This window comes from Garra rufa, chromosome 17 (assembly GCF_049309525.1).
Source record: "Garra rufa chromosome 17, GarRuf1.0, whole genome shotgun sequence".
In the NCBI taxonomy this organism is placed as follows: domain Eukaryota; kingdom Metazoa; phylum Chordata; class Actinopteri; order Cypriniformes; family Cyprinidae; genus Garra; species Garra rufa.
In genome coordinates, this window is record NC_133377.1 from 35700258 (window position 1) to 35724573 (window position 24316).

At 34.4% G+C, this 24316-nt stretch overlaps 2 protein-coding genes across 2 annotated transcripts; both read left to right on the forward strand.

The window, feature by feature from the left end:
* The first annotated feature begins 5539 nt into the window (after positions 1-5539).
* On the forward strand, positions 5540-11880 carry hax1 (HCLS1 associated protein X-1). Its single transcript, XM_073822170.1, has 7 exons — positions 5540-5698; positions 7051-7301; positions 7403-7623; positions 7703-7766; positions 10112-10233; positions 10354-10471; positions 11364-11880. The coding sequence occupies exons 1-7, from the start codon at positions 5628-5630 to the stop codon at positions 11432-11434; spliced, it is 918 nt and encodes a 305-aa protein (XP_073678271.1). The 5' UTR covers positions 5540-5627; the 3' UTR covers positions 11435-11880.
* Positions 11881-13712: 1832 nt separating this feature from the next.
* aqp10b (aquaporin 10b) lies at positions 13713-24199 on the forward strand. The gene is made up of 6 exons (XM_073822306.1): positions 13713-13991; positions 14621-14747; positions 14843-14980; positions 16698-16816; positions 19097-19314; positions 23062-24199. The coding sequence occupies exons 1-6, from the start codon at positions 13902-13904 to the stop codon at positions 23282-23284; spliced, it is 915 nt and encodes a 304-aa protein (XP_073678407.1). The 5' UTR covers positions 13713-13901; the 3' UTR covers positions 23285-24199.
* The last annotated feature ends 117 nt before the right edge of the window (positions 24200-24316 follow it).

The window sequence follows — 24316 nt, forward strand, 5'->3', positions numbered from 1 at the left end:
AAATAAAAAAAAATCTTTTTAAAATATTTTTAATAAAATGTAAGTATTATATTTCATCTTCCAAATCAAAGCTTATTTTATATGATCAAATATTATGTTTGATTTAGATTACTTGTGGTTTTAAAATTTACCTAATTTTAAAACCACAAAAGTTGTCGTGTTTAATTGACTTGTGGTTTTAAGATTTACTTAGTTTAAAATTGTTATTTTCCCCTTCCACAAAGCTTAATGTAAATGTGCAATATTTTATTTATATATATATCTATATATATATGTATATATGTGTGTGTGTGTGTGTGTGTGTGTGTATATGTGAAATATTTTATCTAGGTTATTCACATTTCAATTATTTCTTCTCTCAGAGTGGCTCTGGACAGCGCAGTCAGAACGCCTCCATTCAACAGAAGTCACAGATCAACAAGTCGGGATACAACAGCTACAACTGGGGAGGCAATTAATACCCAGCTCTGCCCCGTCTGGTGTTCCAAAGGCTGGATTAGTGGAACCTTTCCTTTCTCCCCAGATATCTCCCCCTTTTCTCTGTCCTCCGTGGCGCTCCCTCTCCTCTCTCTCTGCACGGTCACCCTGCAGTACCAACCCCATTCCACTGGTGTCCCGAGAGAGATATAGCACTGTAAAGCGCCGCTTGAAGAAGGGGCACGGGGGGAGAAGTCTTAACGGGGAGCGTGATCTCGCGAATATATGGATAGTTTCTTAGGCCTTCATGATTGGAGTATTGAGTATTTGGAGTTTGTATTGTGTTCAGAATACATAAAAAGCCCCAAACCCTTTTCTTTTCTTTTTCTGGCATATGTAACATAGATCTGTTTTCTAAAAGGACAAATGTTTAGTTTTTTCCCCTCTTCTTTTTCTTTTTACTAATGGTTAAAATGAAAAAGAGAGGTTTGTTAGAGGGAGAGAGGGCCGTTTTGTTTTTTCCTCACCATTTATTTCCTTTCTGCTTCTTGCTTGACCAGCACCTGCAATCCAAAATGTACATGCACCTCCTCTGTTTCTCCCACTGCAATGAGTTTTTACCAAATTTTATTTTGGGAAAAGAAGATATCACTCTAAATCGGCTAGTGCAGTTGTGAAGTTTATTTTTTACCAAATCTAAATAGATATATGAAAAAAAAAATAAATGTATAGGTGAGTTCACAGGCTTAGGATCTGTACTGCGCGTGTATGTGCATGTGTGTGCGTTTGGGGTTATTTTGCGTGTGAATGAATGAATTGCATCGTCAGGGTGGCCAGTGTATGAATGTTGTACTTACAGGATAGGCTTCAATGTGTATTCCTTTTAATTTCTTTATTGGAGCCTTATTGTACTCTCCGGATGTGAGAAGTGCACTGGTCACCTTATACTTTAGATTATTATTTTTTGCATACTGATATTTTTTTTTTGTCTTTAACCACCCTTCCTACAGCAGGGAGACTGGATTATGTTAAGGCGTTATTTTTGACCTCTGCGTTTTGCCATAAGCGTGAAGTTTTTCATTTGCGATGGGATTGAGGTTACCGTTTTCTTCGGCCACCCTTATATATTTTTGTTTCCCCTCACAGCCTTTGTCCTTCTGTCATACCTGCAGTAATTCTCCCCCTGAAATGCGCCACCTTCTGTCCCCAAATATATTCTTTTAGTAATATGATTATTAGGAAAGTGCTGATGGACAGAATTGTACTTTGGGTATTTTTTTTTCTTCTCTTTTTTTCTTTTGTCAGTGACTTTCTTTTTGTACTGTGCGTTTTAAAAAGATTTAAATGGATAAACTTGTCTTGTACATATATATATATAAAAACACAAGTACTGTAGTATATGTTTGTTTGATGGCTTCTTTTCTCCCTCCCCTCGAATCCTTACACACAGACTTGTTAGCATTTTTTTTGTTTCATAATGTTTTTTATTTTGTAAAAAAATATATATAAATATTAAGTAAATAAACAAGAAAAAGACATTTTCATCATTTTTGGATGTGAATGTCTTTTTTAAGAAAACTATGTTTGTGTGCCTTTTAACTGAATCTGCTTATTTGTGACCCTGGACCACAAAACCAGTCATAAGGTTAAATTTTACAAAACTGAGATGTATACATCACTTGAAAGCTCAATAAATAAGCTTTCTGTTGATATATGGTTTGTTAGGATAGGACAACATTTGGCCGAGATGCATCTATTTGAAGATCTGGAATCTGAGGGTGCAAAAAAATCAAAATACTGAGAAAATCACCTTTAAAGATCTCCAAATTAAGTTCTTAACAATGCATATTACTAATCAAAAATTACTTTTTGATATTTATAGTATGAATTTTACAAAAAATCTTCATGGAACATGATCTTTACTTAATTTCCTAATGATTTTTGGCATAAAATAAAAATCAATCATTTTGAACCATACAATGTATTTTTGGCTATTGCTACAAATATACCCCAGCGACTTAAGACTGGTTTTGTGGTCCAGGGTCACATTTGTCTTTGTTTTAGGCCTCATAAATGTTGCTTTGCAGTCAACAAAAATAGCCCAGTTCTTTTAAACCCAACAAAAGATTGGCATCGTTTTATAATGGAATGTTTATGGATTATTTGATTCATTGTTTAAAAAAAAAAGCCTTTTCAACATGTCAAATTATTGTTTTACATAAAACTGTTTGGACTCATTGTCTTGCTAAAGTAATTAAAAGTTTTAATTGGGGATTTGAATTAAATGGCTTGTAACACATTTAGTCCTCTATGAATAGCTTGTAAATATTGTGTATGCCAAACTTTGCAATCAAGCTGTTTGCCTTTTAATGAAACAATTTGTTTAAACAACCTTTTACATACCTAAACTGCCATGGTGGAGCAATTAATTTAATCTCAAGCAAATTTAGCTCTGTGTGTCTGCTGATTTTTCTCAGGAATTTTAAAAATGTATAAAGGCTTTACCACTGGACCTTATTCTAGTAAATTGTTAGGGAACATTTCATTTCAACTTTTTTTAACATTAATTTACAACTCTATTTAAGAGTCAAAAAAATGTGAGAACTCGAGATTTGTCAGTAGTTGGTCTTAAAGGAGTAGTTCACTTTCAGAACAGAAATTTACAGATAATGTACTCAGCCCCTTGTCATCCAAGATGTTCATGTCTTTCTTTCTTCAGTTGTAAGGAAATTGTTTTTTGAGAAACATTTCAGGGTTTCTCTCCATATAATGGAGTTTTATGGTGCCTCTGAGTTTAAACTTCCAAAATGCAGCTTCAAATGGCTCTAAACGATCACAGCCGAGGAAGAAGGGCCTTATCTAGTGAAACGATCGGTTATTTTCAAAAAAACTTTTTGAGCTCAAATACTTGTCTTGTCTAGCTCTGTGTGTACTCTGTAGAGCTCAAAAAGTATATAAAATGTAAATGTTTTTAAAAGATAACTGATCGTTTCGCTAGATTTGGAGCCCTTTGAAGCTGCATTTAAACTGCATTTTGGAAGTTCAAACTCGGGGGCACCATAGAAGTCCACTACATGCCTAAAGTGTTTTCCTCAAAAAAAACATTTCTTTACAACTTAAGACAAGAACATCTTGGATGACAATGGGGTGAGTACATTATCTGTAAATTTGTTCTGAAAGTGAACTACTCCTTTAAATGAGCACATCCTGTTACCATGCTTTTGTGAAGTGTACAAATAGTGTTTTCACGATGCATCATTAATCTGCCATATTGGCGGTACTGAATGTAAACGATGCCACTGAACTGAATGAAACTCTCAAATTTTGCTGATTATTGCTGCTGAAAAGGCCTAGTTATTGTTATGTTTTGAAAAAATCTAGTACTATAGACTGCCAAAAGTTATAACAAATAACGGAGGAGAGTGCAAAAAAAAATGGAGGAACGAAAGGCACTTGTGGTTGACCGAACTGATCCAGGATTTTCAGAGCTAGAATCTTGACAACGTTTTTTTTTTCTTGTCTCCGGTCAGGTAGGTGAAATATTGGCTAATATCTTAATATACTGCTCGTATGCATCTTTACCACCTATTAATGTCACAATTTGTCAAAATATTGTGTCCTTTCCTGCTCACCAAGTCCTCTTCTTATGATTTAGCAGCTTCCACACATTTTTTCCCCGCGCGGTTTAGACGGCATAAATTAGCATAACAATAGCTGCATTTCCTTTTCCCCTTAAATTGCACATTTTAATTGCGAGTTGAAAATATGCCTAATGGAAACGCGTCAATTGTACAAAAACTCCTATATATCGCAAAAAAGTTTTTATGCTCACATGCATGAGGTGGTTTTTCAGGCAATTTGAAAACAATTTCGCAAAACAATGGAAACGTTTTTGTTTTTTTTTCGCATTTACACATTCACCATTGATTAAATATAGCCAAAATCACAAAAATCTGTTGTCATGACTTAACGCGAGAGGAAAAAATTCAGTTTTAGTCGCGTAACATCGGTTAATGGAAACGCTGTGATTTTGCAATGCTTTTTAATCATTTATAAAATATAACAAGTTTTGCGCTAATCTGTTTTGGAAACGTGCCTAATGTATTCAGTAGTACATTAACCAAGCAAGCAATAGCTGCATTTCCATTACCCTTTAAATTGCACAAATTTAAATTGTGAATTAAAAGTACGCCCAATGGAAATGCGTAAATTGCGTGAAAACTCCCATAAATTGCAAAACAATTTTAAGGCTTGCATGAGGTGGTTTTTCAGGCAATTCGAATAAGAAATATTTCGCAAAACAGCAATGGAAATGTTTTTTTTTTTTTTTTTTTTTTTTTTTTTTGTATTTACAGGTCACATTCAATTTAATATAGCCAAAGTCCCACCAAAAATTAATTGCCTTGACTTTTGAATTCTCATAACATTGGTTAATGGAAACGCCGTCGTTTTGCAATACTTTTAAATCGATATTTAATAAATAGCGCCAAAGTTTTGTGCAAATCTTTAATTGAACGCGCCTAGTTTTTTTTTCAGTAGTACATTAACCAAGCAAGCACTAGCTGCATTTCCATTACCCTTTAAACTGGAAACGCATCAATTGCGCAAAAAGTCGCATATATCGCAAAAAAGTTTTTACGCTGACGTGAGGTGGTTTTTCAGGCAATTCGAAAAATATTTCGCACACCAGCTTTTTGCATTTACAGGTCACATTCGATTTAATATAGCCAAAATTCCTTGCCACGAATTATCGTGAGAGGAAAAAGTTCAGTTTTGGTCGCATAACATCGGTAAATGGAAACGCCGTCATAAAATAGCGCCAAAGTTTTGCGCAAACCTGTTATGGAATCGCAGCCAATGATGTTTACATCATAAACTACCTGACCAAACCGCGACATAAGTGCAACCTCTATCGTTTTAGAGATATCTTTATATATTTAATTTGGAGCACCATGTTAACCCTTGAAGTAAATTCCTCAAAATTCTCATTTTGATAAAACTGCCTGTATTTAAAATGCAAGTTAAAACTGTATTCCACATCTTGTCATTTATTTTGTCAATCATGATTGCAAACGCGACGGACTTTTATTTTGAAGGGGTTTTCCGGAAGCACCTGGAAAGATCTCGTAGGTTTCCTCACTGTCCTTCCTGACGCAACTGTTTGTGTTATGGTAGCGTTTGTGAAGGGTCACTGGATACTGCGTCCTTAAATGAGCGTGTTTGATCTATTTCGTGGGTTTTTCGGGGTTCCCGGTGGTCATTATCATGGTGATGGCCGCAGGTGAGTCTGTCCAACAGTTTAAAGTGTCCTCTGACAGCAGCAGCTGTTAAGACTTAATAACACTTTAATGTAAGAGTTAATCTTGAATGTAATCGATGCATTATATAAGTATGTATAGTGTTGTAAACTTACATGCTTCGAAATATTTCTCTTCATTTTGTTTTTGTGGAGGTTTCTGGCTTGGTGTCACTGAAAGTAAATGCTTGGTGAATGTTTTGTAACCGTAACCGTATATGTATATATTTTTTTGTATTTTTGAGTATTTTGATATTTTAAAGAATTCTCATTTGTCAGTACAGTTATAAATGTGATAATGCATTGTGTAGTTTTATTCCCCAGAATCATCAACATATTGTTAATACGTGAGGCCATATGGAAAATAGTACACAGTCTCTTTCAGTTTTACTTTGAAACTTCAGGGCATAAATAACATTGGCTGGTCCTCAAAACGTTAAAATAAACCTGATAATGTATTCATTATTATAGTTTTGATGATTATTATTCTAGAAAATGTTTTTTAATCTCTACTGCTCACCAAGCCTGCATTTATTTGATCCAAAGTACAGCAAAAACAGTACACTTTTGAAATATTTGTAGTATTTAAAATAACTGTTTTCTATTTGAATATATTTTAAAAATCTAATTTATTTCTGTGATTTCAAAGCTGACTTTTTAGCATCATTACTTCAGTCACACAATCCTTCAGAAATCATTCTAATATACTTATTTGCTGCTCAAAAATATTTATTATTATTATGTTCATGTAAACAGCTGAGTAGATTTTTTTTTTTTTTAGTTTTCTTTCAGAAAGTTCAGAAACGGCATTTATCTGAAATGGAAAGATTATATTGTAACATTATAAATGTCTTTAAAATCACTTTTGATTAATTTAAAGCATTCTTGCTAGATAAAAGCATTAATTTCTATCATTTAAAAAAAATCTTTCTTAAATCTTGCTAATAATAAAAAATGTTTCTTGAAAAGCAAATCAGCATATTAGAATGATATCTGAAGGGCGCTGAAAATGTGAAAATTTACCTTTGATCACAAGAATAAATGACAATTTAAAATGTATTCAAATAGAAAACAATTCTTTTAAATGGTAAAAATATTTCAAAATTTTACTTTTTTTGCTGTACTTTGGATAAAATAAATACAGGCTTGGTGAGCAGAAGATATATATAAAAACTTTCGACTGGTAGTGTAGTTAAAAGCATCTAGTATGTAGTTTACTTGCAAGTAGGCATTTAAAAAAAAAAAATCTTAATCATATCTAAAGATATGTTACCTGTCACTTAAGGTTAAACTTATAGGTTCAGAGCAATTTACTAATTTGATGCTGTTATAATCAGGGACCCCTTCTTCGATGGGATGATTCTTGAAGATGATGATGAGGATGAGGACGGTGATGGTGGATTTCACCATGATGACTTTAACACCCGTCGGGGCCCGTTTGATGATGCCTTCAGATTTGGTTTCAGTTTCGGGCCCGGTGGCATGCGCTTTGAAGAGCCTCAGCTGTTCGGTCAGATCTTCAGAGACATGGAGGAGATCTTTGCTGGTCTAGGCCACTTTGATGAGCGCCATGGCTTTGGACACAGAGGTACATTTGATTGCTCTGTTCTGCAATGATTTTTTTAATATAAAGTATTTCTTCAATTTTAAATATATGGTACTAACTTCTGCTTGTCTCCTGCCCAACAGGTGCTCCATCAATAGAAGCTCCACCTTCTCGGGAAGGAGCAGAGAAAGGCAGGGGTCGGGCAGGAAGTAGTAACTCGATTAGAGATTTCATGTTGAAGTCTCCTGACAGTTCACCCTATACACCAGCCCTCCCTCCCCCTTCTGGGGCACCAAAGGACAGGGATTCCTCTTCTCCACAACATCCCAGCAGCTCCTTTCCTCAGTGGAGACCCTTCTCAAAGGTGACCCAAAGCGATTCAGTGGTTTTGGAGTCTTTATTCATGCTGGGTTGTCACCTAATTGTCTTCATTTTGTTTTTAGTTTCATGATCTTTGGAAAGATGGCCTATTAAAACCAAAAGAGGGAGAGAAAAAAGAAGATGGAGGTAATGTATTTTGCTTTATTTTTTCTGATTTAAAGGTAAGTACAGACAGCTAAACAGTTCAGCAAACAAATCTTTGTAAGCTTTAAAGAGATCAAGAAATATTAACAAATTAGTAGATATCCAGCCATTTGAAAATTAACTAAAAGAATCAAATAAAAGAAAGACGGAACACTGCAGTATGAAATTTCAGCCTTTATGAAAAGTTGTTAATATATATATAAAAAAAGGCAAAATTTGTGGGTTATTTTTTTTTCTATGATTTTTGTGCTGACAATTCAGACTCTATATGGCAAGCCGTTTTAACATTTAAACTATAAACCATATTAGTATCTATTTTCATGCTACAAGTACTTTTTTTAGATACTAATATCTTTTCCATTAAGTACTAGTAATTATTCATTAGCTACTAATATTTATATTTTAGGTGCTAGTACCTTTTTGAGAGAGAGTAGTAGAGAGTACTAGTACATTAGATACTAGTTCTTATTTATTTGATACTAGTACTTATTGATTAGGTACTAGTATCTTTTCCATTAAGTACTAGTACTTATTGGCTACTAATGTTTATTTTTTTTAGGTACTATTACCTTTTTAAAAGATACTAGTACTTATTTGTTACATCCTAGTACTTGCTGGTTAGCTACGACTATTTATTCAATAGATACAAGTACACTATGGCAAGCCGTTTTAACATTTAATCTACTAGTCAATTTTCATGCTACTAGTACTTATTTTTTAGGTACTAGTAGCTTTTCCGTAAAGTACTAGTATTTATTTATTAGCTACTAGTGCTGATTCTTTAGATACTAGTACTTATTCAGTAGATACTAGTACTTATTCTTTAGGTACTAGTACCTTTTTATAAGATACTAGTATTTATTCATTAGATACTAGTACTTATTTAATAGATACTAGTACTTAGTCATTAGATACTAGTGCTTATTCTATAGGTACTAGTACCTTTTTATAAGATACTAGTATTTATTCATTAGATATTAGTGCTTATTTTTTAGATACTATTACTTATTCATTAGATACTAGTACTTATTTAATAGATACTAGTACTTATTCTTTAGGTACTAGTACCTTTTTAAAAGAGACTAGTTCTTATTTATTAGATACTCAGTGGCGGCTGGTCCATAGGGGGCGCTGGGGTGCCGCCCCCCCTCAAGTTAGCCAAGGAAGAAGACTATTAATATGTTAAAAATAAGTTTAATACATATTGCAAAATAATTACGAAATTGCATTATTTTGACATACTATTCGACTGTTAGTTATGTTAGCACCTGTTAAAAATAAAAAAAAATCTAAACTGTTTTTCGTTTGTTTGTGTATGCGGGACGCCGGCCAAATGGGTGTCTATTAGGTCTGTAAATATTTGAAACGCATGTGACTTGAGGCTGAGCTCTGATTGGCTTGTTTCAGATTGTCCTCGGGGCGCAGAGCACTGCGCCCCAGACCCTCCCACTTAAGATCTTAGCCAATCAATCTTGTTTTTATATATTTTGTCCTCATGTGATTGGACCGTTCTCGACTGTCAAATATGTGCAATATCTTTTCCGAGATGAAAGTAAATTTGTTTTTATCTTTCACAAGCCATTCAAATGAAGAAAAAATAAACAAAATAAACATACGAATCATGGAGCTTGGATAGAGTTTGCTTGCTAGATGCGATGTAAGTCATGCCTTTTATTGTTTTCATTGTTTGTTATTTCAAAGTCCTGTCACCGAAGCTTTGTGGGCAACTACACAGAAAGTAACGTTAACTGTAACAATGCAGTTTAACTCAATCGTCGGTGTACAAGCAAGGGTTTATGTAGATGTCTTTTTTCAAGTAAATTGTGAGTGTTTATGTTAGTATTATTATAAACACAATATTAAAATAGATATATATAATATAGTGTTCCTTCTTTAATTGGACATACAAATATATTGTCAATAGCATTATAATTACTTATTATATTGGACTATATATAACTGTATGAAAATTAATTTATATGCAATGTTTTATTACAAATCAATTTATTTTCTCTGTCTTTGAGATTTATCCTGTGGCTCCCTCGTGTGGATAACATTAGTATTATGGCCTTTATCTCTGAATCACATTAATATAAATGGCTAATATTTTTTGGGATGATTACAAATGTTTAATGATTACTTTACTGATAATAAAGCCTGTATTAACAGTGTGATTCATTTTGTGTGCGCCCCCCTAAAATTTTTTAGCACCAGCCGCCACTGTAGATACTAGTACTTATTCATTAGATACTAGTGCTTATTCTTTAGAGTAATACATATATTTGTATAATTCATCCAGACCTTTTGTCTTTTGGTTCCACCCTCAGATCTGGACTCACAGGTGTCTTCAGGTGGGCTGGATCAAATCTTGTCTCCAGCGCCTTCACAGCCAAAGATAAGGTCAACTTTTAAGTCTGTCAGCGTCACCAAGGTGGTCAGACCAGATGGAGTGAGTGATTCTGTGTGATTTTAGAGCAACACTCAAAATATATCACACTAACAACCTAAAAAGTCTAGGAAATACTAGTTTTTAATTACAATAATACAGATTGTATGTATGTGTGTGTAGACTGTAGAAGAAAGGCGAACAGTCAGAGATGGTGAAGGTAATGAGGAGACTACAGTGACCATCTCCGGTCCAGGTGGCCGAGATGGCCCGCAAAATCAGTCTGGTCCTCTCATGCCAGGTTAGTGGTTTTTAAAAAACTTTTAACTGTATGGCTTAATATGGCATAACAATGTCTTACTGAAATATGTAGTAGTAAATCCATGAAAGATTAACGTTATGTTTAAAATCCACATCGTTTTATACATATTTTGGACTATTGGTTAGCTACTGGCGCTACCTGTTGCTATTTTTACCATAGCACAATTTGGAAAATAAAATACAGATACGATAACCACAGCTACTGAAAGAGCTTATAAGTGGCAATAGATATAAATGTAGGCATTCCATCGATTATTTAATTTTTTTTCCACAAGGAGTTTAAATGCCCCTGGATTTTCAGTGAAATCTGTGCTGAGAAACTCAGATTCAGTGGCTGCGGTCACATGACAAGCTTTGGCATGTTTACAATCTGCCAGGATGGCATCTAGTGTTTCTTGTCTCTGCCAGTTGTAAGCTCTTTTAGCAGCTATGGTTTACTAAAAGCCTCAGTGGCATCAGGGCTAAAGTGGAGAGAACAAAGACGCAGGTCTTTAAGAAATGTTATTCATCCACAGGCATCTTCCCATTGTTTTCTCCTCTTCTCGCTAAGAAATCAATGAAGCATTGCTTCTCTTGTTGGCCTTCAACTGAAAATTACAACCAAAAGCCGCACAATGTGGCATCATATCAGTATTTTTTTTCCCGAGTTGTGTTGCAGTAAAAATAGCAACAAGTACTGCCAGTAGCTCACCGATTGCAAACATTTTACATCATTGAAATAATGGCCCCCACCTATAGTCCAAAATATGTATAAAACCATGTTGATTTTTTAAATAACATTAATCTTTCATGGGTTATAGGTAAAATACTTTTTTTATACATGCATTTTAAAATATCAATGTTTTCCCATTTGTATTTTCTGCACCTTTCAGGTGGGTTGAACCCCTCAACTGACATGCAGGATGATTTCTCAGTGTTTACTAAATTCTTCAGAGGCTTTTGAGGCTGAAGAAGCCCTGGACAGAAACCTAAGGACAATGTGTTTTCATCCTTTCCCTTCAAAGCCACAATCTGCAAGCTGCAATAATTATTAGTTGATTTTACATTGTGCAGTTTGATTGAATTGTTCAGTGTAAATGTGGAGATCTAGTCTTGATTATATAAGTGAACAATTATTTGCTGCCACAAAATGACCCTAATAAAGCTGCTTACTCTTTTTCTTTTCAATGAAATGTTATTAGAAATAGTTTAAGAATTTTATTAACAATTTGATCCTTGAGTAAGTAGTTGATACTGCAATGTTTTGAAAAGGACTGACTGCCACAATTTTAGTTTGTTGGTAAAGAAGAGCAGATTGGATTCGCAGATGATCAGCCAGAATTATATTTATAAACTGTATTTTTTCAATAGTGTTATCACTGTGGAATATAAAGAAAAGAATAAGATCTATCTTGTTTTTCTTCCTTTGTTTTCATTTATTAAGTAACATCTGCACAAGATGGGATGCTTTGGAGTCTCAATTTTATAATCTCCGATATTTAAAATAATGCTAATAGTTTAGTAGTTGAAGAAAACAGGTCAGTTTGTTCAGATTTTAGATGTTTAAGACTCTTGATGTTCATTAATTCTGTTATAATTTTAACTTTTCTTGGGTTCTTCTCAAACTGCAGTATGTGTTTCTTTGAATCTCAAAGTTGTTCAACTCTTCAGGTTCCATAGATGTGATCTCACAAGGTATGTTTAGCAACACACAAGTGTTTCATTTCGAATCTGTCAGTCTTGTCTCACAACAGGCTGACCCAGTTCTGCCAAATCTAGAGACTTACCCAAAACACGTTTCTCTGTCTGTTCTTGTTGAACGACAGGCTGAAGCATTTAGTGCAATGCTGACAGGCTTAGTAAACAATAGTTTATTTAAACAGTGAAATGTATTTGTATTCACTAATTTTGTATTTCCTTATAAAATATTAACATAGCCCACAGGAACATTAAGGTCAAAGATGGTACACGGCTGATTATATTGCATATCATGACCATAACTGTGGTCAGCATTGGTTACTAGATCTTTATCTAGTGACATCAGCTTTATGATTGTCTCCTAAGTAGACAGAGGCTAAGACAAGATTTACAGATATGAGATTTCCCCAGAAACTGACGTCAGTTTTCTGTTTTCTGTCAGTTTTTCATTTTGATCCCAAAGTGTAACCAATCATTTAGCAAGTGTGTCCAAATTATTGTTGTAGGCTGCTGTTTTCAGGGCATGAATTTATAGTCTATTGTTGAGACTTGCATAACTGTGATAAGAAAACAGCAGCATGGAAACATTAACTCCTCTGGAAGCAATCGTGGACCTCAGGATCAAACATTTACTGATCAGATGTCAACTACTGTAGCTTTGCATAATTACCCAGAAAACTAGTTCATTAGGAAAAACACTGAGAAACTGCGGCCTAAGGGCAAATTCACAATTAGATATGCTTGAGAGATATACATTTGTGTATGTGCTTATCAATGTTAGTTAAAGGAATAATTCACTTTCAGAACAAGAATTTACAGATAATGTATTCATCCCCTTGTCATCCAAGATGTTCATGTCTTTCTTTCCTCAGTCGTAAGGAAATTATGTTCTTGAGTAAAACATTTCAGGATTTCTCTCCATATAATGGACTTCTATGGTGCCCACGAGTTTGAACTTTCAAAATGCAGCTTCAAAGGGTTCTAAATGATGGTTTTAGAAAATAACCGATCATTTCGCTAGATAAGGCCCTTCTTTCTCATCTGTGATCGTTTAGAGCCCTTTGAAACTGCATTTAAACTGCATTTTGGAAGTTCAAACTCGAAAGCACCATAGAAGTCCATTATATGGAGAGAAATCCTGAAATGTTTTCCTCAAAAAACACCATTTCTTTATGACTGAAGAAAGACATGAACATCTTGGATGACAAGGGGATGAGTACATTATCTGTAAATTCTTGTTCTGAAAGTGAACTGCTCCTTTAAGAGACAACGTGAACATTTTACAGGATAAATTGCTCAGCTAAAAACAAAATGTCTTTCTTATTTTATTTTACTCTTACGACACACACAATGTTGAAGGTATGTTGTAAGAATTGTGTCATTACGCTTTTATTTTAAAACGAATAGTCGTAAGTTAGATTTGTGCATAAATCCGGTATCGGCAGTTGCATCACAGATAAAAGTTAACAATAAACTCTTCATCGTTTTATTACACAAAGGGGCAATGTACTACAGGCAATTGTCATTCCTTCATAAGACAACCATATAACACACTTTAACCACAACAGATCTGAGTTTACCAATGCGGTGCGATAATTAGCCAAACTGTTTTTTTAAGACCACGCGTTCTGACAGGATCTTTTCATTACAGACCTTATCTATGGAGCGCTAAGAATCTTCTGGAGTCCATTGACTTTCACTGTAAACGAACAAAAAACTCACAGAGAGCATAAATGATGGATCGTCTGCTGAAGAGATGCCGAATCAAGAGTAGGTTGTTGAGAGAATGTTTGGCGGAATTTTTCGGAGTCTATATTTTGATAGTAAGTCTTCACAACTGTATTTGTATATGGGCCATTAATTGAGGCCTCCTACTTTGGGAGATTTTGATACTAAAGCAATTTTATGAGATTCCTACCTTATCTTGTTTTATGTATATTTATGTATATGATGTTTTTTTACATGTTTACATAAAATGGTACAGCACTTTTAAAAGCTTATAAAAAACGTATACAGCCTTCGGCCCATTAAATCTTTTCTGTTGCAAATGGGCAAGGAGATCAAATTCGATTGACAATTAGAACTACCTAGTAAACTTTTGGTACTGAACATGAACTTAGCACAATGCAAAGCAATCTTATTGTAACAAACCTTTTCATAATAGATCTTGTGTCTGTATAACTTACCCTGATAGCACAGGTACATCTCAGAGACATCTATTTGACGTCTGCATTTACATCTGCAAGACGTATTTTTTAGATTGTTTGCTCATCTGCAATAGGTATATAGGACGTTTCCTCTCAGATGTCAAATATACGTCTATTAGATGCCTTTAAGATATTTATGATTTGAAATGTGTGTAAAACTGACATCTTAGAGACAAACGCGTGCTATCTGGGTAAACATTTACACTTGATTAGATATTTCTTGATATCACTCTCTTACACTTCAGCTATTTGGGTGCGGATCAGTTGCCCAGGTGACGACCTCTCAGAACAGCAAGGGTGAATACCTGTCAATCAACCTCGGGTTTGCATTGGGCACCACATTTGGGATTTATGTGGCAAAAGGGGTATCAGGTATGAAGTCTACAGAGAAACCTATAATATAGACTGTAATAAGAAATCAGTTCCAGTATATACATGTAAATGAATATATTTCTCATCTGTTAAAGGAGCTCATCTGAATCCAGCTGTTTCCCTCACCCTGTGTGTCCTGGGCAGATTTTCCTGGACTTGTCTTCCTTTCTATGTGTGCTCGCAGGTCTTTGGTGCATTTCTGGCCGCAGCAACTGTTGCTCTTCAGTACCATGGTGAGTGAATCTCAGTCTACATTTAAAACATCAATCTACGCTTCCAGTCAAAAGTCAGGAATAGTTCAGATTAGTCCTTATGCTCACCAAGGCTGTAATACTCTGAAGTATTATTACAATTTCACATATCAATTTTATATATTTTAAAATGTAATTTATTCCTATGATGAAAATCGAATATATGTGACCCTGGACCACAAAACCAGTCATAAGGGTAATTTTTTTTAAATTTTGAGATGTTTACATAATCTGATCTGTGATTTGTTAGGATAGGACAAAAAATGTTGAGAAAATTGCTTTTAAAGTTGTCCAAATGAAGTTCTTAGCAATGCATATTACTAATCAAAAATCAAGTTTTGATATATTTATGGTAGTAAATTTACAAAATATATTCATGGAACATAATATTTACTTATCTTTACAATATCCTAATGATTTTAAAGTAAAATTGATCATTTTGACCCATACAATGTATTTTTGGCTATTGCTACAAATATACCTGTGCTACTTAAGACTGGTTTTGTGGTCCAGGGTCACATATTCTATACACATTCTTCCTCCAGTTGTTATTTCTTCCATTCCTTCAGAATTTATGCTAACATGCTGATTTGCTGCTCAAAAAGCATTTGCATTATTGCTAATTTTGAAAACATATTAAATTGATCAAAAGAGACAGTAAATACATTTATAATGTAACAAAAAATTTCTATTTCAAATAAATGGTGTTTTTTTTGATGTATGGATTAAGGAATCCTGAAAAAAAGGATCATGGTTTACGCTAAAATAACAAAGCTAGTTTTTATAACTAGTTAAAAATAGCTCTTATTTTTAAAAAAATAAAAAAATTAAAATTACCTCATGATTTACTTATCCTCAAACCATCCTAGGTGTATATGACTTTTTTTTCAGACAGTTACAAGCGGAGTTATATTTAAAAATGTTCTGGCTCTTCCAAGCTTAATAAGGCCAGTGAACGGGTGTTAAGATTTTTAAGTCCAATAAAAGTGCATAAATCCATCATGAAAAGTACTCCACACAGCTTTAAGGGGTTAATAAATGGCTTCTGAAGTGAATGGATGTGTTTGTGTAAGAAACATATCCATATTTAAAACGTTATAAACTGTAATCTCTGGTTTCCGCTAACTGTTGTACGCGTGTTCACGAGGAAGTGTCAAAATGAGGGTTTGTAAAGAAAAATTTTGGAGAATTTCGATATAAGATATTTCGATATTTTGGGTGAACTATCCCTTTAAGGCAGTGTTTCTCAACCCTGGTCCTGGGCGCCCTCAACACTGCACATTTTGTATGTTTTCCTTATTTGACACACCGTGCAATCAGGTGTGCTTGATTAGGGAAACATACAAAATATGCAGTGTTGGGGGGCACCCAGGACCAGGGTTGAGAAATGTGCTTTAAGGTATAATTACTTGGTTACCACTTTTTACAGCTGAGTAATGGCTGTTAAAAACTCAGCTTTGCTATCACAAAGATAAATTACATTTTAAAGTATATTACAACAGAAAACGGTAATATTATTTCAGAATATAGCATTATTTATATAGCAATATTTACTGTGATTTTGATCACATTCACCTTGGTGAGCATAAGAGACTTCTTTTAAAAACATTTAAAAACTATGATTATTCCAAACTTTTGACTGGTAATGTATATATAAAAATACACAAGCACATCCAAAGACACTTTTCTATTCATACAGATGCCATAATGGATTTCACTGGAGGGCATCTGACAGTCAGTGGTGCCACTGCCACAGCTGGTATCTTCGCAACATATCCAGCAGACTACCTGAGTCTATGGGGAGGAGTCGTTGACCAGGTCAGCAAATTTTATATGAAACATGGAAATCTACTGTTCTTAAAACTTTCGTAAAATCACTATAATCAAATATTCAAAATCAGGCTTTAGTTTCTTATTCGCCAAACATCTGTTTCATCTTAAAAATGTTCAGTGGTTGTTTTTTAAAGGAACAGTTGGACAAAAAATGACATACAGACAGCAGTTTTCATTGAACATTAAAAAATATATAGTCCTGTAAAAATGATCTTGTGTGTCTCAATAAATGGAGCATGTGACAAATTCAACCAAAGGAACCATGGAAAAAGATAACATTATGTTTGCAACTGAGACGTAATGTTTTGTCATTTTAGATCTTTATTACAAGTTATCCATTACTCCAGTGTAACAGAATAATGTGAGTGATACATGACAAAATTAATACAAAATTTTGTATTACTGAATACTTGTAATATTGAATTACTGTATGTGCCAACAAAGCATACTGGGCGTGTCATTACTTTATTATTTCACTGGTTCTTATTATCTTGCCCTCTACGTTCTCCTTTTCTTGAGAACTTGTAAAGTAAAATTGTTATGTCATGCCCAGCATGCTTTGTCGGCACATAGCCTTCTGGGGATCATTTCATTAATGACACATCAGAAGATTAAGTAATACAAGATCTTGCGAAACAATTAATTCATGTATTTATTACTTCAATCGGTCACACTGGAGTAATGGATAGACTACATTTAAAAAGACATTGAGTAAGGCATGGAGCTTAAATACAATTGAAGAGCTCTGGTTGAATTTGTCACATGCTCCATTTATTGAAACATACAAGGTAATTTTTACAGGACTATATACAGTATTTCTACTATTAAATGAGAACTGCTCTCTGCAGCATGTCATTTTTGGTGCAACTGTTCCTTTAAAAAAAATACAGCCAGTAGCGAGAGAGGGAAGGGTTAACATCCACCCAACATTTTTAGGGTGGAACCAATAATAAAGAGCTGGAGTCAATATTGTACATTTAAAAGTTATGTTAATTCACAACAGACTTATTCTGATTTGATAAGCCTACTGCTTTTATGCTAAAGTTGCAAATATTGAGTGACTTAGAATATTGTTAGCCAATGAAAATGATTCCAAAAGAAATCTCAATCACAACACAATCGATTAAGTGATTCAACAATTCAACGACTCACTCACTCTGCGCCACCTACTGGCAACGAAAAATGAAACTGCAAAGTAAACACACCTCTTGTGTATGTATTTTGTTATGGAAGCCACTGAATAAAAAATAAAAAATGTAATTGCGACTTTTTATTGTTTAATATAAACTCATAATTGCTACATATAAAGTCAGAATTGCAGGATATAAAATCAGAATTGCTAGATATTAACTGGTAATTCTGACTTTTTTTCTTGCAGTTGTGTCTCACATAATTGAGTTTATATCTCACAATTCTGGCTTTATAACTCGCAACTGCGAGTTTAAATCTCACAATTCTGACTTTATAACTCGCAACTACGAGTTTATATCTCACAATTCTGACTTTATAACTCGCAACTACGAGTTTATATCTCACAATTCTGACTTTATAACTCGCAACTACGAGTTTATATCTCACAATTCTGACTTTATAACTCGCAACTACGAGTTTATATCTCACAATTCTGACTTTATAACTCGCAACTACGAGTTTATATCTCGCAATTCTGACTTTATAACTCGCAACTACGAGTTTATATCTCACAATTCTGACTTTATGACTCGCAACTGCGAGTTTATATCTCACAATTCTGACTTTATAACTCGCAACTGCGAGTTTAAATCTCACAATTCTGACTTTATTACTCGCAACTGCAAGTTTATATCTCACAATTCTGACTTTATAACTCGCAACTACGAGTTTATATCTCACAATTCTGACTTTATAACTCGCAACTACGAGTTTATATCTCACAATTCTGACTTTATAACTCGCAACTACGAGTTTATATCTCACAATTCTGACTTTATAACTCGCAAATTGCAAGAGAGAAAAAAGTCAGAACTGTGAGTTTGTATCACGCAGTTCTGTGAAAAGAAGGTCAGAATTGTGAGATAACAAGTTGCAATAACCTTTTTAAAAAACTTTTTAATCAGTGGCGAACACAGTCTTCCATAGTTAGTAAAGTATATTTTTAGTTTGTGCCTCAAACAGATTCACTCAGTGCATACTCTTGTCAAAGTCTTTTAACATTAACAAGGCGTATTGTTGATCTGAAGGGACCTGTGTAGACCGTTGCAGTATTAACTAGAGCTTGTCCTGCAGATAATTGGCACAGCTGCTCTGCTAGTGTGTGTTCTTGCATTGGGAGACCCTCATAACACACCAGCTCCTCCTGGCCTGGAGCCTGTTCTGGTAGGAGCAGCTGTTCTATTGATCGGCATCTCCATGGGATCTAACAGTGGATATGCCATCAACCCGGCTAGAGACTTCGGCCCGAGACTCTTCACTTACATTGCAGGCTGGGGAGATGAAGTGTTCAGGTGAGTCTAATACAGGTTACACACAAGTTCAAAGCCTTCTTATCAATAAATATGCACTATTTTGCTTATAACACATTACTCTTCAAACGATTAGAGTCAGTACGTTTTTGAAAGAAGGCTGCATTTATTTGATCAAAAGCTAAATTTTTAGGATCAGTACTCTTGTCTTCAGTGCAACCTGGTCTCATGACGAAAACACCTGGGAACTTTTTTGCAAGAGGCAAAATACATATTGTCATATACGTTTCATTTGATATTCAATGTGAAATGTCCAGAACAGATGAACGTACAAGGTATGTTTTATGTGATGTTGGTTTTCACTGCAGTTCTGACTTGAAGTCTGTTAAGTGGCGCTGTAACTCTGTGATGTTTTAAAATAATGTACCATCTGCACTACACCTAAACCTACCCTCTAGTATGAACAAAAGTGAATGTGACATAAAAGCACAATCACAAGCATGCTGTTTTAGCTTGTTTTTCGATCTGTCATCTTTCAGCTCTTTCATCGTAACTGATGTTTTTCACGGGATTCGTACCCAAGAATTCCGCATCCTAAGTCCATTTCTGTGCTACCGGCTTAGCCTTGTTACATCTGGAAAGCGAAACATGTAGCTGTAATCATAACTGTGTAAGAAAATGATTAGAAGTGCTCACTGTTTTGACACTTCTAGTGTTCATTTCTGTTGGAAACTGCAGTGATATATACTTATTGGTACATATTTCGTGTCTTGCGAAGTTCCCAGAGGTTTATTTGTCATGAGACAAGGTAGCTTCTGTGTCACATGATCCTTCAGAAATCATTTTAATATGTGGATTGGTGCTAAAGAAATATTTTTTTTATTATCATCATTATCTTCTTTTATGTTGGAAACAGTTGTGCTGCTTCATATTTTAAAGTAACATTATTGTAACGTCAGATTTCTTTGATTTGAAAAGTTAAAAAATAGTAACATAAATGTGTTTACTGTCACTTTTGACCATTTTCATGCATCCTTGATCCTTGAATTTCTTTAAAAAAAAAAACTTATGCACAAACTAAACTAGTATTTTTGCATAGTCATAAGGGTCAATTTGGTGAAATTGAGATTTATACATCTTCTGAATAAATATGCTTTCCATTGATGTATGGTTTGCTAAGATAGGACAATATTTGTCTCAGATAGAACTATTTGAAAATCTAGAATCTGAGGGTGCAAAAAAATCCAAATATTGAGAAAATCACCTTGAAAGTTGTCCAAGTGAAGTTCTTCGCAATGCATTTTACTAATCAAAAATTAAGTTTTGCTATATTTATGGTAGGACATTTTCAAAATGTCTTTATGGAACATGATCTTTACTTAATATGATTTTTGGCATAAAAGAAAAATTTCTAATTTTGACCCATACAATGTATTTTTGGCTATTGCTACAGATATACCCATGCTACTTAGGTTTTGTGGTCCAGGGTCACAAATGTGTTTACTGACCATTTTCATGCATCCTTGATCCTAGATTTCTTAAAAAAACAAAAAACAAAACAAAAAAAAAACTAACTAGTATTTGTACTGCACATACACTGTACAAATATGTTTATTTAATTTGTAAAGAACAACATTATTAGAGTTAGTTTAAGTAAATACTTTTTCTACTTCAAATTAATTTCACAATTACCTACACATTACTTTTAATTGTTACTATTTCTTGTTATTGTTTGTAAGATTTACTTGCAATTTCTGAGTAAAAATAGTTTTTACACCATTTTTTCATGTCTAATTAAATTATAATTATAAATTATAATACACAAAATTGTTAATGTAAGTTCATTTGTGCAATGAATAAAAAATAGTGTTTTTTTTTGGCACTGTTGTTTTATAATAAATATGCTTATTTAATAGTTTATTTATTAATATATTGAATAAGTATTTGTTGAGGTTATGCATTATACTGTAAAAACACAGGTAATAAGGTGGTATCAAGTTGTATTAAAGGGATAGTTCACCCAAAAATGAAAATTATGTCATTAATTATTCACCCTTGACGTTCCAAACCCGTAATGGTGCGTTCACACCGGACGCGACTTGCGCGGAAAAAACGCGCTATTCGCGCGTAGTTGAACGCTTGAACATTTGAGTTTACTCGCGCCATTCGCGCGGTAAAATTCGCGTCATTCGCGCGTGACATTTTCTTCACAACAGACGCGAATTCGCGTCAAGGGAGGGGCTTCTGCCACTCGTCAGCGGGAAAGTAGTTGTAAAATAGGTGAATGAGCTCAATTTGCCAGCTTTAGCTTGCTTGTAGTCTCAATATGTATGTATATGTAGGTCAAATTGAGTAAAGAGCGTTTTTTAAAACTTACCAGATTGTCCGACCTCTTCACTCACTTTATTCCTAGCAAGATCCCTTTTATTCCTGTTTCTACAAAAGTCCAAAGATGTATCGTATAGCTCCGAGGAACCACAGACAGCAACGGTGATTTTGTCCGCCATTGTTGTTTCGGATTTCTGCCTCCGTCACTACTAGAGCAAGCTCCTGATTGGTTAACGCGTTCAGATTAACGCGTTCAAAGTTCAGATTTTTGAACTCGCGCGAATGGTGCGGCAATCGCTTGAAACGCTCAATGCGCGCCGCGCCATTCGCGCCATTCGCGCTATTCGCGCGTTTCACGCCGCCTCATTCGCGCGTTTCGCGCCGCAGGATGGCTATTCGCGTCTTTGCATTGACTTAACATGTAAATCACTCGCGCTTGCCGCTTCATTCGCGTCCGGTGTGAACGCACCTTAAGACCTTTGTTCATCTTCGGAACACAAATTAAAATATATTTGATGAAATCCGAGAGCTTTCTGACTCTGTATAGACAGTAACGCAACTGACACGTTCAAGGCCCAGAAAGGTAGTGAGGACATACTTAATATAGTCCATGTGACATCAGTGCTTCAACCATAATTTTAGAAGCTATGAGAATACTTTTTGTGCACAAAGAAAACAAAATTTTAACAGACTATTTTCACAATGTCCTTAATACCTTTCTGCCTCTTGAACATGATAGTTGTGTTACTGTCTACACAGGGTCAGAAAGCTCTGGAATTTCATCAGAGATATGTTCATTTGTGTTCTGAAGATGAATCCAGGGGCCTCATTTATAAAGACTTGCGTAGAAACCATCCTTGATTTTATCTAAGAACTTTTCTGATTTAATCGTAAGAGCGATTCAGAGAAAACGAACATACCACGAAATCCATGCGTACGGCAGTCATTCGGTTATAAATCACAAAAGATCGTGGAATTGTGTGCAGCTGAATGTTCCGCCGTCGAAACGCCCCTGCTTAATTAATTAACATATAAAATGAGCTCATTCCTAAAGCAAAAACTCTGTGACAATGGCAAGTAAAAAGGAGCGCAAGAAATCAAATTATAGTGAGGCTGAACTATCTGCAATACCAGGCATTACCACAAGGAAACGGTTGTACGCCAAGCTGGAATCTGACGTGGAGATAAGTACTTTGCCACGTCAAAGACGGTTTTTATAAATCTGTACTTTGACGTGGATTTGATCGTACGAACACTCTAAGATCAAATCAGTGCGTAAGAAAGTTTTATAAATGAGGCCCCAGGTCTTACGGGTTTGGAACGTCAAGGGTGAATAATTAATGACAGAATTGACATTTTTGGATGAACTATCCTCTTAAATGAAAAAAGGAAAATGCTTAACTGTGTCAAAAAAAAAAAAAAAAAAAAAAAATAGATACTAACATGAGAGTTGTGTGTCAGGGCTGGTCATGGATGGTGGTGGGTACCTGTGGTCGTAACTTGTGTAGGTGCTGTCCTGGGCTCAGTACTCTATCAGCTGCTGATTGGAGTTCATCATCCAGACTCCGAGCCAGAGGATGCTGAAAACGCAACAGTGGTGCTCCAGCAAACTGTGGAGTTTGACACCATTAAAGAAAACGGCATGGACAAGATCTTTTCCACAACCTCAGCAGACATCAGCTGAGGTGAAAAAGAATCTGCCGAACTTGAATTATTATTTCTGTGTTAAATGCATAAGAATTATTGTGTTTATGATATCAAAAGAAATAATGTATATGAACTGGGAGAACTTATGGTGGTCTTCTACATCTTGTAATTTGGATTTTTTTTTAAATAGGTTAATTAATGATCAAAAATGTGACCCTGGACCACAAAACCAACCTTAAGTAGCATGAGTATATTTGTAGCAATAGCAAAAAATGCATTGTATGGGTTAAAATTATTGTTTTTGTATTAGGATATTAAGTAAAGATTGTTCCATTAAGATATTTTGTAAATTGCCTACCATAAATAAAGCAAAACTTAATTTTTGATTAGTAATTTGCATTGCTAAAAACTTAATTTGGACAACTTCACTTCACTACTTTATTTATTTATTTTTTTACACCCTGAGATTCCAGATTTTCAAATAGTTGCATTTCGGCTAAATATTGTACTATCCTACACTGTAAAACGTTTTTACAAGATTCAACTTAAAATTTTAAGGCAGCTGCTGAATTTAGGGTTTTAAGTTAAATCATCTTAAAACTACAAGTTATTTTAACATATTACAATAAAAATTGAAAAAAAAGAAAAAAAAGTTGATTTAACTTCTGAGTTGAAATGACTTAAGTTTAACAGCTGCCTTAAAATGTTAAGTTAAATCAGCTTAAGTTAAGTTGAAACTGGTGAAAACTTTTTACACTGTAACAATCCAAATGAAGTTCTTAGCAATGCTTATTACTAATCCCAAATTAAGTTTTGGTATTTTTAAGGTATGGCATTTACAGAATATCTTTATGGAACATGATCTTTACTTGATATCCTAATGATTTTTGACATTAAAAAAAGATAATTTTGACCCAAACAGTGCATTTTTGACTATTGCTACAAATATACCTGTGCTATTTAAGACTGATTTTGTGGTCCAGGGTCATATTTTTCTTTTAAATAAATATGATATTGCTGTTGTTGACATTTTACTAGGATTGGTGTTCCCAGCTTGCACTGGGACATG

Bases quoted from the DNA above. Each gene is read 5' to 3' on its own strand.
- aqp10b (XM_073822306.1), top strand. From the start codon at position 13,902: ATGATGGATCGTCTGCTGAAGAGATGCCGAATCAAGAGTAGGTTGTTG. The intron at 13,992-14,620 runs GTAAGTCTTCAC...CTTACACTTCAG, and splicing joins TCGGAGTCTATATTTTGATA to CTATTTGGGTGCGGATCAGT. The intron at 14,981-16,697 runs GTGAGTGAATCT...CTATTCATACAG, and splicing joins TGTTGCTCTTCAGTACCATG to ATGCCATAATGGATTTCACT.
- hax1 (XM_073822170.1), top strand. From the start codon at position 5,628: ATGAGCGTGTTTGATCTATTTCGTGGGTTTTTCGGGGTTCCCGGTGGT. The intron at 7,302-7,402 runs GTACATTTGATT...CCTGCCCAACAG, and splicing joins CCATGGCTTTGGACACAGAG to GTGCTCCATCAATAGAAGCT. The intron at 7,767-10,111 runs GTAATGTATTTT...TTCCACCCTCAG, and splicing joins AGAGAAAAAAGAAGATGGAG to ATCTGGACTCACAGGTGTCT.